This window comes from Malurus melanocephalus, unplaced genomic scaffold, assembly GCF_030028575.1.
Source record: "Malurus melanocephalus ecotype Western Australia unplaced genomic scaffold, MMel_1.1 scaffold_325, whole genome shotgun sequence".
Classification (NCBI taxonomy): domain Eukaryota; kingdom Metazoa; phylum Chordata; class Aves; order Passeriformes; family Maluridae; genus Malurus; species Malurus melanocephalus.
In genome coordinates this window covers 475,366-494,679 of record NW_026623557.1, presented here as the reverse complement: position 1 = coordinate 494,679, position 19,314 = coordinate 475,366, and the positions used below count along the sequence as shown (strand labels likewise).

General features: G+C 43.2%; 1 protein-coding gene across 2 annotated transcripts in view; it reads right to left on the bottom strand.

The window, feature by feature from the left end:
* The window catches only part of MLXIP (MLX interacting protein), a 43,320-nt gene that overhangs the window by 11,054 nt on the left and 12,952 nt on the right, over nucleotides 1-19,314 (bottom strand). The window contains exons 2-11 of one of the 2 annotated variants that reach the window (XM_057377768.1): nucleotides 9,833-9,939; nucleotides 9,463-9,548; nucleotides 8,140-8,229; nucleotides 7,817-7,858; nucleotides 6,586-6,757; nucleotides 5,562-5,651; nucleotides 4,869-4,960; nucleotides 4,119-4,770; nucleotides 1,180-1,301; nucleotides 269-455 (exon numbers count right to left, since the gene is read on the bottom strand). In XM_057377768.1, the coding sequence (XP_057233751.1) occupies nucleotides 269-455; nucleotides 1,180-1,301; nucleotides 4,119-4,770; nucleotides 4,869-4,960; nucleotides 5,562-5,651; nucleotides 6,586-6,757; nucleotides 7,817-7,858; nucleotides 8,140-8,229; nucleotides 9,463-9,548; nucleotides 9,833-9,939 (1,640 nt within the window). The remainder of the gene's footprint in view (nucleotides 1-268; nucleotides 456-1,179; nucleotides 1,302-4,118; nucleotides 4,771-4,868; nucleotides 4,961-5,561; nucleotides 5,652-6,585; nucleotides 6,758-7,816; nucleotides 7,859-8,139; nucleotides 8,230-9,462; nucleotides 9,549-9,832; nucleotides 9,940-19,314) is intronic. The other variant, XM_057377769.1, reaches the window with a different exon arrangement.

Here is a 19,314-nt window from a genome sequence, read left to right as displayed (position 1 = left end):
ATTTCTTGGTGACTATGACAGCACATCCTTTTAGAAAGGAGCCACTTACAGGAAGCCCAGAATCAGAGTTTGTGGGGACACTGCAGAGTCACTTCAGACAAAAACTGCAAACTACTGGATGCTACTGAAGCTCTGGGGTAGAAGGGTCTGAAAAGCTTTTCCTTCAAAAATTATCTAGGGATCCTCAAGCCCATTTCCACCCTGCCTAACCAACAGAAACACACTTCCAATGTGCAGGGGAGAGAATGCTTACAGCTTTCTAACTTACTAGGTGTAGGTGAGGGAACTTGTAAACAGCAACTGTGGGAAGGGATGTGCTCTCCTTTCACCAACACATCCTGGACTACACTAGGAGGGAAGAGATGTGAGACTGTGGACTGGCTTTGTTGACTACTTGGTGCTTGCTGTGCTGGACCAACCAGAATGTTACTATGGAACTCCGTCACCCGGGGAGCCTGGGAACAGCACAGAAATAGCACAGAGAAAAACAGAGAGAAAGAGAGAACAGGAGGGGCAGTGTGGGGGCAGAGGGAGAGAAGGGATGAGGGAAAGGAGAAAGCGGGRGGAGAGAGAGATTAAGAAAGAGAAAGAGAGAGAGAGAGAGATTTGTTACCTTGCCTTTCACTAAAAGTAGCAAATTAATACATGATTAACAATCTGATGACATGAAACAAGGGCTAGTATATAAGGAATTGGCAGGCACCAAAGTCAGGCTTCTGGCAGGAGACCAGTATCCTTTCATATCTTAAAGCAGTATTATAACACATCAACAGCATAATATACTAAACTCTATCTCCATCTTCCTGCACACAACATATTGGGGAAACCCACAGACAGCCAAGGCATGTTTTACAGTATGGCAGAGGGAAGATGAGCTCCWGGGCTCCTTCTAGTTTCTACACAGTTAAAGCACAAACCATCCCCATCCACAGCACTGTGATACAGGCCTCCTTGGGMTCTTACTGTTGTGTGAGACAGTCTGTCAAGACTAGAAAGTGCTTCCAGGCCCATRAAGTGACTAAATTAAAAATAAGCAAACACAATGCTGAATGCACAAATGCATACATTGGGTAACATGATTTAGTGGACTCGTTACCCTCTTGAGCACATTATGGCTCTCACTACTTGCAAATAACAGGCCTAGAAAAGAAATATATAATTTTTTTTTCTTCTCCTTACTCTGACAATTCCAGCTGGTGCAATTGCAACATTAGACTGAGACGTGGCTGGCGTCAAAATCCCCTCTCTTTTTAAAGGTGCTGGAGTTACAATCACAGCTCTGGACTGTCCCTGAAAGGCAGCTGAAGAACATAATTCAGTTAGAATAGTTAATGAGACAAAAAAAAGAAAAAGCTGGAGATTATTTTGTGTAAAGTATCTTGTCATTTAACAGGCAGGTGGATCAATGGGCATCTATTTTGTACTATTTCACTGCAGTATAAAATGCCACCAGTTTTCCAACAATCTCCACCCCCTTAATCCAGTACAAAGGACYTCAACACTCCAGCTATTTCTGAGTTTCCTAGCGTCACTGTTTCAAGGTGAATTGTCAGAGGTTTGTGGTAACTGAGGGAGATGCAAAGTGTCTTCATTCTGTCAGAGCTGGGATTGACAGGAGGAGGACCATCCACACTTTGGGATCTCAGTTTGCTCTGCTGACCTAGGAAGGGTCAATGACTCAATACTTCATGCTTCTTTGTACATGTATCTTCAATCCTTTCCCTCAGCACTTCCAGCTTCTTTCAYTGTCTGGTTTTACAGCTGCTTCAGATGACACACAACCACAAGACAACCAAATGTGACTGGGAATCAGTGTCAAAATTCCAGAAAATATGCTACAGAACCAAGAGTACAGTRCTTAGACTGCTAGAGGCCATTCTGAACAGCAGCAAATCTCTACACATGACACTGTGAAGATCTCCATTCAACCAATATRTGCAGTTATTAACATGCCATTAATGCTGACATGGTTCTTGCCCAGTCTASACAGAACATGATTGACCATCCTATAGTTACTAAAGGAAAAATCGGGTGAAGACACAGCTACTGTCTGGGTTTTGATAAAACKGAACCAAATGTATTTGGCTTCACTCTCATTTGGCTCAGCTCTCCTTTGTACTCGTAAAGTCACGATGCAGGAAAAGTGTCAGCACAGCTCAGCCCCTGCTGAGCCACCCCTCTGCAGTTCAGCATCAGGTTCTGAAGGACACACACAGCAGGACAGGGAGACAGTGCAGGGTTATCCWAAGTCCCCTCCCTGACAGTGTCACCTGTGACTGACAACTGTGTTTTGACTCAACTGGAGTTTGTGCACAGGCCCTGTAAGAGAGGCCTGTGGATTGCACAAACCTTGTGCCAGCCCTTGCGTGGGTCTGTCTGGAGGAGAGCTGTGACACAGGGAGTTCATTCTTTGAGCATTCCCACATCTCAAGCTGGAATCACAACCCTTCCACTGTTCACTGATGTTCAGCCGGACTTACGACATCTCTATTGAGCTCAAGAACCTACTCTCACCAGTGCATTAATGCTGCTGCACAGGCTTGGCCTTTCTGACTTCCACATTTGGGGAACTGCAACAATCAGCAACAATATTTAGAAGTCACTTTACATGATTCATGTTTCTGTTCTACAAATGTATCTTTTGCAGACTTTTCTCTCAAAAATCTGCACATTTATCCTGAAGTGGTGATAGCAGTGAAGTCTTGCACCTGAAGAGACAATCTGAACACATTTTTGAGTCCTTATACCACAGAGCAGTCAATGTCTTACATCCCTTTCTAACAAAAGATATAATGCAATTTGCTTTAAAATCAGCAGATGATTTGTTTGTCCTGGAGACAAATGACAGGCATAAATGCCTCACTTACAAGTACCGATGTTCATTCTACTGCCAAAAATAAAGCTCTAGTATTTATATAAATTTTTGGAGTTGTCCCCTGAGCTTGATGTCCCAATAGTTTAGGAACACCATGACCCCCAAACACATGCCACTAATCTACATGGGAAACAAAGCCAGTGGTTGTGATGGTCTAGAAGTAAATGGTGGAGTATTGGGAAAGTAATATATGGGGTGAGGAACAACCCAGGAAGTACTGAGAAAAGGAGGAGCAAAGGCTTTCTGAAAATGAGTTGCCTACAATCATTACTAGGTGAGAAATGCATGTCCTGATTGCTRAAGTTACTGCTGGTTTATAACATACTATAGATAGGAACACTATTAATCATGGACCAAATTGGTCCCAGTGACATCCTAGAATTAGCTCTTGGGTCTGTTCTTCTCCTGAACAGTGATTTTTCTTTTCGGTGGGYAACCTCACTATCAGGCCCTGGCAAACACACCTACTCCCTAGTAGAGCCTGTTTAACAATACTCCTCCAGGCAGGCTTTTTCTTGAATTATTGTTGCACATTTCAAGTGGCTGAAGTCACTTGGCCCCCAGCCAGCACAAGTCTAAAAACAGCCTGCAATAATCCCAAGAAAAGCACGTTGCCTCTCATGCTCCAGCCTTAAGATTTCCCACAAGAAACACCTCAAGCAAAATTCTCTCTCCTCATCTTGTTATTCTTCACCTTGTGCAGTGCTAATAGCTCCAAATCCCACCCAGTGTGAAGGTCCCAGGTGTTCCTACCCTGACCTAAAATCTGCTCCTGACTCTGAGCATCTCATGGGTCTCTCTGACTGCTTGAGACAAAGATGTCCAGCTCCCTCAGGAGATCTCCTCCTCTCCTCTCCTAGGGGAAGGTAACACTCTCTCCCAGCTATCTCCCCCTCCACTGTGGCTGAATGCTCTGAGGGGCAGTTAATCACAACAGCATTCCACCTAAATCCAAGGTTTCTATGGGGCAGGAGCATAGCCCATCACAGATGTTACAGGGAGAGACCCCCTTTCACAGGTCAGCTTTTCACACTCAGCCAAACTGCTTCCAACCCTTACAGCAGTCTAGAGCATCCCACTGAACAGTGCATCCACTGCATTCAGCCAGTGGATCCAGGGGTTATGTGGACACCCTCAGAAGATTGATTTTAACTTATTATGTAAAGAAAGAAAAGCAAGAAGGTCTTTCCCTCCTGCTGACCCCATTCAGAAAAGGAAAACATCCCCACACAGTGCTCCTCACCTGGGGTGATGAAGGCATTCTTTACCAATAAGGACACTGTTTCAGGCTTCGGAGCAGGCACTATTTTCTGTGACTGTTTGGGCCTTGTCCCAGCACTGGCCAGAGGAACAGGTTTGGGGAGTGCAAATGTCAGCTGGGATTGCAGCTGGGGCCGGGGCTGCCCCTGCACAACAGCAGTCTGGAAGGCCAGGTTACAAGGCACTCCTGCCCCCGGCTGCTGCGTGGCCAGCACCAGGCTCTGGCTCTGGCTGAAGGTGGTGGCAGGAGCGTTCTGGGTCAGCGTGGCCGAAGCAGTGTGAGTGATGACCGTGGATTCACAGAGGCCGAATTTGGGCGTTTCTGGAGCAGCAAAGGCKGCCGGTGCAGGGCTCAGCGGCACCGCGGGCAGCGGCGATGGGTGCTGTGCGCTCGGGGGCTGCAGCAGCGGCAGGGCCGGCTGGAACACTGACATGAAAGTTTGTGGCCCGCTGAGAGACGAGTCRGCAGGGAATTCTGCTGGCTGGATGAAAGATCCCCCACTTCTAATGCTGGAACACTGGTCAGCAACAACGTCAGGAATGACAGGAGAAGGTACTGAGGAAGGAATCAGTCCGTCGCTGATGTTCCCTGCTGGGAGCGTGTTGGGCAATGAACCCGACGGCAGGACAGGAGACTGAGAGACAAGAGAAATATCGCTGATTCAGGCATGTCTGAGCTCCTCCTGAGAGGACATGGCTCGTGTCAGAGCCTTCTGTTTTAAACCTCTCTTACCTGGGAAGAGTGGCTGCTGCTGTCTGTGGTAGCTGAGCTGACAGCAGACACRGAAGGGAAATAATTACTGGAGCGACTGGGCGTGAATAGTTCTGAAACATGAAAAATCACCTCTTAATTTTCTAATTTTCATACTCAARGTACAGCATTGCTAGATCCTAAAATTCACAGGAATGTCATTATTATTTAGTAAATAGCGAAACCGTGAGATTTTTGCTTCATTCAGCTGCTGGTGACTGAGCAATGAATTGCTGTCTTCCAGAAGAACTRATCTTTTCAGGGCTGACTTCTTCAACTTTCGTGAAAACTGGGACAATGCGAAAATCAGTCCTCTGTTTAAGGTTCATCTACACACAGCCAGCCAAGAGCTGAACCCCAGCAAGTCCCACTAAATTCAGTTATCTGAACTGATACAGACTGCATGCAGAGCCAGCAAACAGCTGTGACTCTTGACTTCCATGAAGATCCACAACTATCAAAGCTGTCAGCAGTAGTTTAATGTCATATGGAATTCCTGACAGTGCCATAAAATATTTAAACACAAACAAAATGTTAAATGTCTTCATCTTTTGTACTAAGAAGTATGAAATGGGTAAACCATAGATACCTGTAACACCTACACTTCTTTTAAAACCTAGTTCATAAATCACTGCAATATTTCAGAAAGTAATGAACTCTATAGATGATTCTTACCCTGAAAAGGCTCAAAAGTATCCATAAAATCAAAATTTGGCTGGAGAGGAATAAGCCCTGGTTGAATCATGTCAGCATTTCCTAAGTGTCCTGCAAAAATCAGGAGATAGATTAGATTAGCTTCATATCACTCACATARTAACATTAGTAGGAATAAAACACTCCACAGCCAGGCTTGGCTGAGATGTTACAGAAAAACTGCTGCTGAAATGAACTGAGCATCTGCTTCTCTTCAGATCCACAGCACGGTGCAGAAATCAAAGCCACTGGGGAATGAAACTTTCAACTACTAAAATGGAAGAGGTGAAACCTGAAGGCTCTAATGACATCTGGGATTGCCAAGCTCAGATACCTCCTGCTCCCAAACCTCCTGTCTTGTCCTTGCTGCACCACACACAGCCTTGCTGGGAAGCACAGCCTGAGCCACCACAGCTCGTAGCAGAAAAAGTTAAAGTTAAAGTTAAAAAGTTAAATCATCACCCATTTCATTTGCCTTGAGTACAATTCATGTAAACCATGGCTGCCCTGGAGCTGCTCAGACATCCACGYAGCAAAGATGGTGAACAGTGGACATGTGCTGTCCCATCACAGTCAGAGACTCCAGAAAGAGCTGAACAGCTCTTGGGATTGTTTGTACAGAWGCAATTTGCACTGGTTGTACTGGACAAAACCAAGCAAAAATACACAGGCACTCACTTAAAAACAGACACATAACTATGGTTTGAGATAAATCACAGTGCCTTCACYATTGATAAGGTAAATATTCATTACAGACTCATTCAGAGCAATATTAGCAAGCAAAGCTGGGAGCAACATATAAGAAGCTAAGACAGAAATTAAATTTGGATTATTAACCGGGATTCCATAACCCACAGAACTGTAAGACAGCCACATTCCCTGACCTGTTTTCATCTGTATCAGCAATATAAAATAGATTACTTAGGCAGATTGCAAGAACACCAAGGCAACAAACCACAGTTTTTGTAGGGGTTCTCACTGCAACACAGCTACAGACAACAAATACCTATGTCCCTGGAATTCGGCCAGGAAACCAGCTGATGCGAAGACAGTGTGGAGAACAGGGTGTCTGTGAACTCGGACATGAGCATGTCTGCATCCAAGAGGCTGCCTTCCTCCATTGGCACAGGGGTTTCTCTGCCATACCTTCTTTTYTGCCAGAGAACCACATCATCATCCTGTCAAAAGAAAGGAAGAGAGGTCAGGCTGCCTGGACAAAGCCAAAGCAGTCTGGTRCAGATCTATAAAAGCAGCCTACATTTTTCACATTTTTAAAGAACCTTTCCCTGAGGAGCCATCAAATGGACTGAAACAGATCAGTGGCACTTCTGATACATCAGCAACTTCAGCTCACTGAAACACCACAACACTCTGGGAAAGGTTTTTGCCCAAAATGCAGTTGTTGACTAGAAGGATATAAGACAAATAACAAYATTTTCTTSTTTGATTGATTACACAAGTATTTTYGCAACTAATTTAACAATCCTTTGGTTTGAATAAAGATTAAAAATAACATGAACAGCAATAATGCAAAGCAAACAACTCCTGTCTTGTGAGATGTAGCTGAAACTCTGAAGCGTAGTAAAGTGTAATTGCACTCTGAGTTTGCACAAGGCACTTTTTGCCCATGAAAAATACAACATAATGTGACTTGGCTTACCCATCCCTCACTACAGGCTGACCTAAACTGCACTGCCTTGCACAAACAGAACAGTGCTTCTGATCATCAGTTTATACACCCAAAGCAGGTTTGAYAGCTTGAGAGGACATACTAAATAGTGATACCACTGTTCCTTTAACCCTTTTGGCCTTTTTTAGGATTCTGGCACACTATCTGCCTGAGCTGTGGGCACAGCAGGAAGATCTGCAACATGTGGCTCACACATCTTCACAGATCCAGTTACACAAGCAAGGCAGCAGTGCCAGCTACAACTCAGTAGCAAGATGAAATCATGTGCCAGCCCTCAAAGACACTGATCTCTCTGGACATGCAATGCTGAKTCTCATTTCTTCTGTCACAGCACTTTACATTCAACCTCTCCTCCATCCAATTTAAGCTACAAATTTTACATTGCTCTCTAAGGCACAGAACATGATGGTGTTAACCTTAATTAAGGCTTAAGCAAGATGCTTGTCTTTAGATTTTAATCACAGCAAGCTACTGCATGTTACAGCTTTGTTATCTACTGCAGGTTCTACAAGCACAAATGCTGCCACTTCCCAGTGGTGTTACCTACCCTGACCAAACTTGAAAGATCTTCATCTTTATGTTTCTGTAACTGCAAAACGAGAAAAGAACAGATGGTAAAGTCAGAATAGGTCCTGTATGTGCCAGCAGAAGACCTGATTTTGCAAAACTTTTAAGACCCAATCATGCACAATCAGCCACAGCACAATAATTTTTATTTAAGTGGAACTAGTCAGATGAGCATGTCTCTACCAGCTTATCATCTGTTTTAAGTACTCTTGCATGCCAGGAAAAGTGATAAAAAAAACTCAAAAAGCAACAACATACTGATCAAGCTCAAGWAAACTACTTTGACTGTGTAAACCAACAGACCCTTTTCTTGAAGTATGTTCTCCACTTGTGGTATTCCCTGACGACTATTTCAATTCTTCGTTTCCARTATTTCCCTTCTGTTGCAATGGCCTGAGAACACAAACACATACCATGAATGACACGGAATCAWGTAAGGGCTGAATATTCAATAAATTTCCAAGCAAATATTCAGGCATAAAAAATGCAAAAGAAAGCATGCTGATTCTGTTTGAGCTCATGTATCAGCAGCCCACACTGTCCCAGAGTTCAGCTATTACAGAGCAAATCTGACAGTACTAACTTCACCCTTCCCACAAAAACCAAACACRAGATGATGTCTGACTGCACTGTCAGCATCTCCCACAGCAGCTCAACCATAACCAACAGTTAAGAAATGGCCAAAAATACCCCTTTTAAATTAATTTACTGAAATATAATGTATAAAGCACACAACACCCTGTGGATTTCACAAGGCCACATGCACAGACGYACACATAAGCAAAAGCTGCTACGAATGATGCAAAGCAATAGAAATCTGATGTCCAGCTCAGGGARGACCTTGCAGGCCACACACTAATGGCAACAAAAGGGTCAGACAATATGGGTCTTCAATGTATCGCAGAGAGCAGTGTGTAAGTTGGGGAGAGCAGACTAATGAGAGCCTTAACTTTGTGTTCGAGGGTCAYTTTCAACACAAACATCAACACTGTTCTTTCAAAAACCTGAGACAGTTCCACAAACTCATCTGGAACTCCTCTGAGTAATAAATTATTCTAGAGTTATGCAGTATAGAGAGTCACATATTGCCACATCAAGGGCCTCACTGGTTTTCTGCAAGGAGCCAGAGGGCAGATGTTAGTTTTCATTTATGTTTACAAGAGCACAAAAGTGAAAGAACACAAACTCATATTTGCTCTGTCTGTGAAKTTACCTTGACACAGAAAAAGAAACCACACCTCACCAATTATATAAAATACAGAAAACTCTCCCAAGGTCACTTAGATTCAGTCCTGAAAACAGTCATCACTCTGATTTCCCACCAACTTTCAGTCAGAAGACAGCAGCRGCTGTCAAAATCTTAACTATTCAAATAGCCCTTCTACAACTTATGATTCATTAACCTATAAAATTAACATAAGTCACACAGATAACAAATGTCCTTCTGCTTACACCTTGATCATCTCAATGTGATGAACTTACAAAACCAGGTTCAGTCTGCTTTTAATGGTTCATTCTAAATAAAAACAGAGCCCAGATTTGCTATGCTGCCCTTGTTTCCAGCAGACTAGAAAATCCTGTTACAAACCCTAGAGCTCACAGGGCTGTTCCCGGGGTTTCACRCACCTCTGGCCGACGGTGCTCATCGACATCCACGGAGCCGTCCAGAGGGGTCACAAAGTGGCACACGGGGTTCTTGCGCTTCTCCAGGTCTGAAACAGCAATGAAAATGTGAGTGCTGAGCACGTGCAGGGCCTGCAGAGCTCTGTCACWTCACTGGCAAGGTGAGTCTAGCCAGGATTCCTCCCTGATAACCRATGGCAAACAGGGTGAGCTCGGAGCATTCAGCAGACCCTCGGTGTGGGCACATCTAGAAAGGCCCAGATCCAACAGCATTGCCTCCCAYATATCAGGCTTTGAGCAGATTCCTGAGCTTTTCACTACACAGTAATTTCAATCCTCTGGCTCTCAGACCCGCCCCCAGCGCGGTACTTACACTGCATATACCAGGCCCTCCAGATGGCGTTATTGAGACGGATTTTATCTCTCCACTGAAGTTTCAATCCCTTAAAATTTTTCCATTTTGGTGAAACCAGCCTTCCACTGCAACAAAACAGAAAACAAATCATTCTGCTTCCACCTTTTCTCTCTCCCTTCCTCTCGAGACGAAGCATCCCCCCAAAAAAGAGTCAAACTGTCAACAGATAAAACATCAGCAAGCCACGCTTGGCCAGCCACAGCTTTTGCTGTCCATGGTTCACTGAGCCAGCAGCCAGAAGTGAATCCAGTCAAGACTCTGCTCTCATCCATGAGAACTAAAATCTATCCCAACTGGTCTCACAAATATCAGCAGGAATGAAATTAATTTCACCCACACTTTGCCAGTATCACACCTTTTCAAATCCCCACCTGTGAATAAACTTCCATCAATTGGGATTGAGATTACTCAAAATTAAGAGGCTTGTGCATGTTTGGTCAAATACAGTTGTGGTTTGGACTTTTTGAAGTCCATTTCTACAGTTCCATTTGATTTTCCAGGCTGGAAACACTGGAAAGGAAGAATGGGCCAATTCTGGCCCAAGAAAAAACCTAACCCACCAATTCYACACTTCTGGTAATCAGAGCTGGGCACAAAGGAACACCAGCAGGCTACAAAGAGTAACTTTTCTCCAAGGAAAGGCAAGGCTGGAAAAAGAAATGTCTAATGTATGAATGATCCTGGGAGGTGGAAGAGAAATGGAAGGAAAAAGGAAGAGGCAGCAGGACTCTAGTAAGCACTGTATAAACACRAAGTACCCAGCCCTTAAAACACACCTTTATGAATCATTAATCCATACTCTTGACAGRGCAGAGGAAGTAGGAAATACTCATAATAAACTAAATTTCAAGCCAGAGGTTAAATGTATAGGAATTGTGCCTATCCCAGGCTCTCCCTCGTGTTTTTAGGGGTTTTAGCTGACTGGGAGTGACAGCAAACCATATCAACTACTAGCAAGGAATAGAATAATAATAGTTAATATATTTGTGCTATTCTCTGTCACTGGGCTCTATGACCCTCAGTACAATCAAACTGTGAATGATCACAGACATTTAGGAAATCCTTCTGGATTATTTCTTTCCAGTCATGCATCCATATGCCACCGTTTGAAATACATCTCCCAAAATTCCACKTCTAAATTTCAAGACTCTTAGTTTATGGAAAGATCTCCAAATGAAGTATTTCCTCTCACTGTTACCCAGCTCATATACCAGTGCAGAGAGTGGATCTCCACCCACTTAATATTTCTCCCATCACTGCAAACTATCCCAGCACCCTCAGGGTTCACTGCACAGCCTGCTCTGCCACKGAACCACTGCACACCTTATCTTTCCTTCTAAACCCAGACTAAAGCGCCTCTTTTCCTGTTTCTCATCTGTACATTAACAGTTTGGAGACAGGAGATTAACGTGGTGATGCATCACCAGTGCTGACAAAGTRCCCACATGCCTTTGACTAAGAAATCTGTCAACTTAATGTTCATCTCTTCATAGCTCAGTGTGACTCGACAGTTTGCCAAAGCAACAAAACTCTAATAATCTGCACTCAGAATAACAAGAGCAAATGCTTTTCTATAAAAAGACTAAAAGGAACTGTAATCAAGTCTGGTACACTCCTTGCATCTTCAAAGAGCTAATTAAAACTGGAATTAAAACACAAATAGTTTAAAATATTTTCAATTACATTCTTAGAAAAAGCTAAACAAGACTAGTACATCAAAAGAAGGAAGTGATTAAAAACCTATTCTTAAAATAATTATTATTTTTAGTTCCCATGGGAGCAAAACACAAGTCCAGCTTGAGGTCATAAGTGAAACGACTTCAGCCTCAGTGGAGAAGAATCAGCATGAAGCTGACAACAATATTTAGATACTATTCCAAATTCCAAAGTCAATGGAAAGTCAATTACTTTGAACAACACTGTGACTGAGAGCAGCTGCATAACTGAAAGCAGTCTTCAGATTTTAAAGCAGCAAAACAGCAACAAGGAAAATACCCAAACAACTGGAGAGACCATCTGGCTGCTGCTCCTGCCAGTTCTGTAAGACCATGCCAACTCCTCCAGCAAGTGTGGAACAACTTCCCAACAGGTGGATGGATGGATGGATGGATGGATGGATGGATGGATGGATGGATGGATGGATGGATGGATGGATCAGGGATGGATGGATCAGGGATGGATGGATCAGGGATGGATGGATCAGGGATGGATGGATCAGGGATGGATGGATGGATGGTCACTGCAGCTGTAGCACAATAAAATAACCCCACATGGGTTTGGGTCCCTCTCCAAGAGCTGCTGCAGCTCTGCAGGGATGCTGCTTCCAAACAGGGGAGCAGGAGAACATCCCAAGGGAGAAYTGGACCAACAGTGCATGGTACAAGCCAGGACAGCTGCACCCACAGCGTGTGGGAATGCTGGTGCTGCACAGAGGGTGTCCAAGCACAAGAACTCAAGGAGTGCATCCTGCAGGGAACGCTGCTGCCTGAAGCTCAGCTCATGTAAACAGCGCTGGAGGAATAGGTGACTTTCATACTCTCYTCACTATCATACACAGATCAAATCAAAGCAGCTGAAAACCATCTGACGGGTAACTTGCAGTGCATTCCAGCAGCTCAGCTCAGYCTCCCATGTAGAAATCTCCACCTCCTGAGTCCAAATGTCCTCATCAAGTGATTTGATCACAGCAAACCAGCCAAAAGAGCTTCAGCTCAACAGCCAACAGAGCTGGAAATCYYCCTGSACAAAGTGGCCCAAACGTGCTTTGGAGGAGTCACAGGAAAGGCTGCAGGCACCTGAGCCTGCCACTTCCATTTGCTGCAATTTTCACCCACTAGTCCTGGACACACAAGAGAGGCTGGAGTCTATTCCCAAGGTTTTTAACATGCTTTTTCCCAGCTCAGGAACTACCTTAGGCAACTGAGATCCAAGCAGGCAGATAAAGCAGCACTTATCTGTCACAGTAACACAATTCTCAATTTCTAAAACTCCAGTGAAAGTAGCTGTGTTTTAAAACGATTACAAACCTTCAAACATCACAAAATTTGCAGTGAAATACAAAAAACAGACATCCACTGTGAGACTGTGACCTGATTCCCTTCAACACCTTTGATTTATAAATTTTTCTTCAATCACTTGAAATGTAATTAGGGAGAAGGTTTATATTCAAACAGTACACTGACAGTATCCATTTACATGCTAARTTTTGCTTCTGAGAATCTCATCATTTTGTTCCAGGTTAATACCACTCAGTAAATGATCTTGCAGGATATTTTAGGGACTCTTTTGACTCGGTAGAGACAAGGCAAAGGGGTGACCTTTCTTAACAGATCCAAGTGAGATGCCATTCACAGCTGCAAAATTTAAACCAGTAGCTCTCCCTAGCACTGAAACAACATTGAATTAATAAACTCAATGAGAAACTCCTTCCGACATCTGTAGAAGCACGACCAAGCTCTGTTATGAGATGAGATGACTCACAACAGAAGAATTCCTGCTCTCCTCCCTTARTCAGAGGATTTTAAGATGGACTTCAGTCAATATAAAACCACACAATATAAGCACCCTCCAGATTTGAGCAGAAAGTGACATTTATCTGTGTGCAAACCTAGATGCAATTTGGGGATCTTTCATTACTTATTAGTGTTAAGAAACACCAGCATTTCAGGAAACTGATTTCTACAAAGAGCACTGAAGGGACAGAGAAGCAGACTTTAAAATATTAAGATAAATTCCATATATTGTCCACTAAACAGGTGATTTGAATACATGTCAATTAAATGGGAACTATATGGTATAGCATGGCAGAACTTATGGGTTTTAGACAGTTCAAATGCTTTATTCAGCTGTTACTGATTCAACTTGCAGTTTCCCATTTTTTACCTCCCTCGGAAACATTCACAACAATACCACAGCCTTATGTTTAAATTCTTTTCTAATAGAAGGCAATAGGGAGGATTGTGCCATAAACACCAGCCTGGAAAATCCCYTTTTCCCATTCAGAAAAATTTCAGTTCATTCTCCACACCATTACGTGTGAAAGTTGCTGAGCTGGAATTTCAGCTGGGAAGTGATCTTGGGATTGCAGTGAACTAAATGCTGTACAAAGTAAGAAATTTTTAAAATACCCTGTAAGGATGGAATGCAGGATGTCCTGCTTAAAAAAAGTAAAGAGTGAATTACACGCCCATGACCACAAAGGGGGTGAGTGACAGCACTAGAAGTGGGACATGCAKTTTTTTGACATACCACTGTGCTTTGCACATAAACCCCTTGCTTCCATCCTCTCATCTTTCACTTGYTTTGATATGCAGGGACAAGGAAAATCTCTGGCTACATTTGGTTTCCCAACTCAGGAGGTATTATTTTTTCTCTTGCACTCAGAGAATACCTGGCCAAGATCTATTGTCTGTGGAATTTAAACACAAACCTCCAAGCGTTGTGGTTTAGATTCCACTGGCCTGTCCTGCTGCCCAAATATGTATCCCAGCAAAGCCAGCAGATAGGCTGGGAAGCAGCTACTCACATCTGGAGGACTCACTTCCCCTACAGACCCTGAAGTCTACTATGCTATGGCTGTAAACAGATTATTTTGTTTCCAAATCTGAATTTTGTCAATTCAGTTGATGGGAACAAGCTAGAGAAATGTCCTGTGTTTTCCTGTTTAGGTAACAGATTCTCACTGCCCTTGTGCTAAAACAACTCTTTTTTGCCTTATTAGCTTCAGCCTCAAAACCCACTTCCGCCGTGCCTCTCCCCAGTTCCTTCCTGTACATGGTCACGCAAATTTTTGAGGCAGGGTAAGAATTTTACTTCTATTACACATAATGGCAATGAGGCTCTTAATTTAAGTAAYAGGATAAAAATCTGATTTGATAGTACAGTAGCTAAAGAGATTAGCTTTTTCAGCAACACAGAATAGGAAGTTTCTGGCTTCTCCCCAGCATTTTTTTTTGAAGGCGTGGTTTTAGTTTGTTTTTTAATCTCCAATCTGTTTTTCTGGGGAATTGGGCCTGTCAGCTCAGCTCTCCAGGAGCCAAAACTAACAGTATTTCCCCAAACAAAGGTTCATTCAGAGAATCAGATTATATGCATTGTGTGTTGGAGCAAAGGGGCAGGCAAGAGAAACCAAAATATTCCTACATGGTGTGAATGTGTGTAGGACTGGCAARGAGACCACGTTTTAGCATTTTACTATTCCTGCCTATAAAGTTAATCCCAGCTGGAGCCTGAGGATACTAATCCCAGCCAGAGCTCATTCTAAAAGCCAGATTTAGGGCAGGTSGTTTGCTTGGTTACCTGGTTCATCCTCCTTACCTGAAATCCTCCCATAGCAGCAGGCTCAGGGCTGCAGAGGGATGTTCTATCGCTCACAAACCACAAATGACAGCAGGGAACTTTGTGCTGAAGTTAAATCAAACATTTTAAAACAACCAAAACGTTCCCCTTATAAACAAAACATTTGATGAATCTCCTTTAAAAAATAATACTTCAATCTTGAAGATGGAGATTCTGGACCAGACAAATATTTTTTCTCCATCRTGAACATGATCTATTAAGAAGTGTTAGAAAAATAAAAACAAAGATCAAATTTAGCCACTGGCAAATTGGAATTGCAACACCTGCCAAGGAACATGTTATCTCAACTGATTTCACACAGGCAGGCTCAGGTATGCACCTCCCGAAATGGAACAGGAAAGTGAGAGGTCAGCTGTACGCCAGAAGCAAACATTCCTGCCCCAACAAATCCACAAGAAACTTTGATTTGTTTACATTATAAATTCAATGCTATTTTAAGCTTGGAGATTTAACTTGATTTGCATAAATGAAAGTCTGCAGTGCCTGGGCTCTTGCTCTGATAACATTGTCTCTTCTGGACTCAGAATGACCAGGTAGGTGCTGTGCCAAGRCAGCCTCCTCAGGGAGAGCTGAAAAACTCAGGTTTTGAGAGYATTATCACACCTACCCTGACAGCTTTTCATACCCCACCATTGTGTCAACCAAGGAAAGGAGTCTTTGGCTGCATTTTTARCCAAACACAACATGGCCAGGGCCAGCTGTGCACAGGGGAAGGCTGCAGACAGCTGGGAAGGACCAGTGAGCAATGCCTTCACCAGATGCAGGTTTCATCCAGGTTATAAAAGGGTGAAAAACGCACTGGGCAAACATAACGAACATGCAAATAYGAAGGAGACTGGAAGGCTATAGTGTCCTTCAGACAGTGGCTATTTAGAGACTCAGAATATTTAGACAGCTTCTCATTTCCAGTCAGAAATCAAAGGATATTTCTAGAAATGTTCCTGCTTTTCAGACATTTGTTCAACAGTGGCTCATTTTAGTACAGAAGGGGAGCAGCAAGAAAAGCAAAAGGCTTCTTAAGCAATGTCAGTAATATGCCAGCCAAAAAGGCTGAGAAAATGGGGCTTACCATCACATCTGTCACTGCTGACCTTCCCAAAACCTCTCTCRATCCCTCCTGTCCTTAACTCTGTCCCTCTACAACAGCCACATACTTTGTACTTTTATAAATATTAACACTTCATAAAATGCCACACACTTCAAGTGTCAAAAATCAGGATCTTCTTAAAGAAAGCCCATTATGGAAAAAGAGGCTGACACACGGAATTGACACAATGCTCAGAGATCCAGGCTCAGAGGCAAATCCCACCCTTTTCACTGCCCAAATCTGAAATGCCATGAAGGAGAGCAGCTGCCCATGGCCACACAGTGTGTCAGTGGCAAAGCAAGGACAGAACAGCAGCCAAGCATATCCCARCCACACARCTCACACTAGAAATGCTACCAGSAGGACYAAGCTTCAGCAAGGATTACATTTACATGTTTCACATCAGATCAGTATATATGGTTTTCCTTCTTTTTCTATACATTTGGTTTTCCTTCTTTCTGTAGTGCTTCCTGTGCTCTCATGTGTGCTGGAAAGAAGTGACATTTTTAGAGCTGCTCCAATATAAAGGGAAGCGATCCTACTTATTTCAGTGTTTTCAAATTTACCACTTCTTCCTAAGACTTGATTTCTGCCACTTGCTTTTCATCAAACTTCTCAGAATCACAATATTCACTACCAAGAGCTCTTTTCCAATACAGATGATCAGGAACTGATAGRGTTTTGCAGTACACCTCCATTTTCTTTTAAAAGGTTGGTTGTTGGTAAGGACTCTTCTATGGAGAGCTATAAATGTGACAGGATCTTTCTGAACATGAAGGCCCCAGTCTAGATTAATGAACTGATCAAGATGTGATGATCTGGGACTTAAAAGATTTTTCACACACGGAGCTTCTGCAAAACCCAAACAAACCCTATCAGTGTAGCAGATCAGCACAGCTCTCTGAGCAGCACACATACCACCGGGRCCCAGAGCTGTTTACCATGCACCAGAAACCCGAAACCAGTGCTTCTGCCGCAGAGGATACTGTAACATTCTCTGAACAACATTACAACCCCATAAATACACTGCAAGACTTCAGGGATCTTATTCTGAAACAGCCTTAAGGGTTTGCAAAAGCAGAGATGCTCCCCCAGCTCCCCCCTTGTGACACAAAGCTTTCAACCCAGCTGTCTGCAGCCAGCTCCCTGCAGCTTGAAAAACACCAGGCTGATTCCCAAATTCAGTTATTACAGACTCAAGACTGCAACAGCACACACAGTTTATTCAAAGTTTACATAAAAGYTGAACCAGAAACTACACAAGAGACAGAAGCAGGCTAAAGGCACTGYTGTGTTACTACTGAAACTATGGAAAGATCTATCAGAATCCCACAGAAAGCAGGGAGAAAACTTCCAAAAAAAAAAAACCCAAACCACTCTAAAAGGTCATGCACRACTCACGGGAAAAGTCTCCACTTAGAGCTCTGTTGGATATATGTGCAAACAGATGTTTTGGCAATGTTTCACCAAAACCAGCCCTTGAGCTCATGGTGAGCATCCCATGACCCTGTGTATGGTYCTGCCATGGGAGCAGCCACAAATCAAACAAGGCAGTGAAACTCCCCAGGATCCACCCATCCAAGACCACAGAAGGACGGGAAGGATGAACATTTAGAGAACATGAAGTGGAAAACAAACTTTCACCTCTGAGTCACCAGTCAAACAGAAGCTGTGAAGATTTGTCTGCTGCAATGMAGGAAAGGCTGTGTGAGTGACCCTTATTTAATTAATTGGGACACAGGGCTGGCAGGGAAGGAGCTAATGCTCACGCCACATAATCCTCACCACACTTTTCCCAGATGGCTCTCATTGCCTGTCTAGGATTGGACAGTCCAAGGGCAATGCCAGATTTCCACACATAGATGGAGAGATCAACCCTGTTCTTAGYGGCTCCAGTACTGCTGAATTGTTGGATGTTGTTTTGTAATGATGGTGGCTGTAGTAACTGTGCATAGCACAGGCCAATGATGAATATTTCATAGCAGTTAACTTTATAAAGCAATATTTAACCTCACTGTATGAGGTGAGTGTCAGAGAAAGGCTTTGTTTTATTGCATCACACCCTTATAAAGTCATTCCCTTRTTCCCAGCAACCACCATGATTAAATATCAAGCAGCAAAATGGTTCAGAAATTCTCATGCCATTCACCTGCACACCAGTTAAAATACACAGCTGGACTGACTTTCAAAGGGACTGAGATGGTTCGTGTCCCAAATCAAGTGGTGACTTCACCAGTAAAACATGTGACAACATCAACACTTTCCCAAATCTTACTATAGATAAAACAACAACGAAGTCACTAAATGACCCTCACTGAAGTCTTTTCTTTGAATTGTGTTTTTTGTTTTTTTTTCATATGTGCCAAAATCAGAAAAAAAACAGCCTCAACCTTCACTCTGCAGAGTCCTGTCCTGGGGACATGACAGTCCCTTGGGACAGCTCATATGAAAGGTAAATAAGGAGAGAAGCAACCTCTCTGAATGTCCTAGGGCTTGTATCCCCATTTCCAAARGCCTGCTACATCCACCCAGCCTATAATCACCACATGCCAAGCTCAGACACCAAGCCTACTAATGTGCTAATAAAAACTGCTAATAAAAGTTTTAGTCTCCTTAAGGCTTTGCTAAGATTTTTACTGGAGATTTGAGGGTTCTACTTGTACAACTGGATACTGAAAACAGATGGGATCCAYGCTGGGTTCCTAAACAACAGCCTTCACAGACCAAAATTTTATTAGACACAGTAATGAATTAGCTTTTATTGCAGAATTCTATGCATCTATTTGCAGAGCTAAGCTGTGCTCTTTAGCAACATTTGCTGTCTTGATAAAGTAAATAAATGCAATCTAATCCCACAGTTTCCATTAAGGGTTAAGTATTTCACATAGCATGAGAGACAGACCAGGATTTAGGAATGCCTCTGGTTCCCATGCAGTTTGATTGGAGATAACCCCTCCTCACAGGAGGAATGACTCAGATCACAGTGTCACTCCTG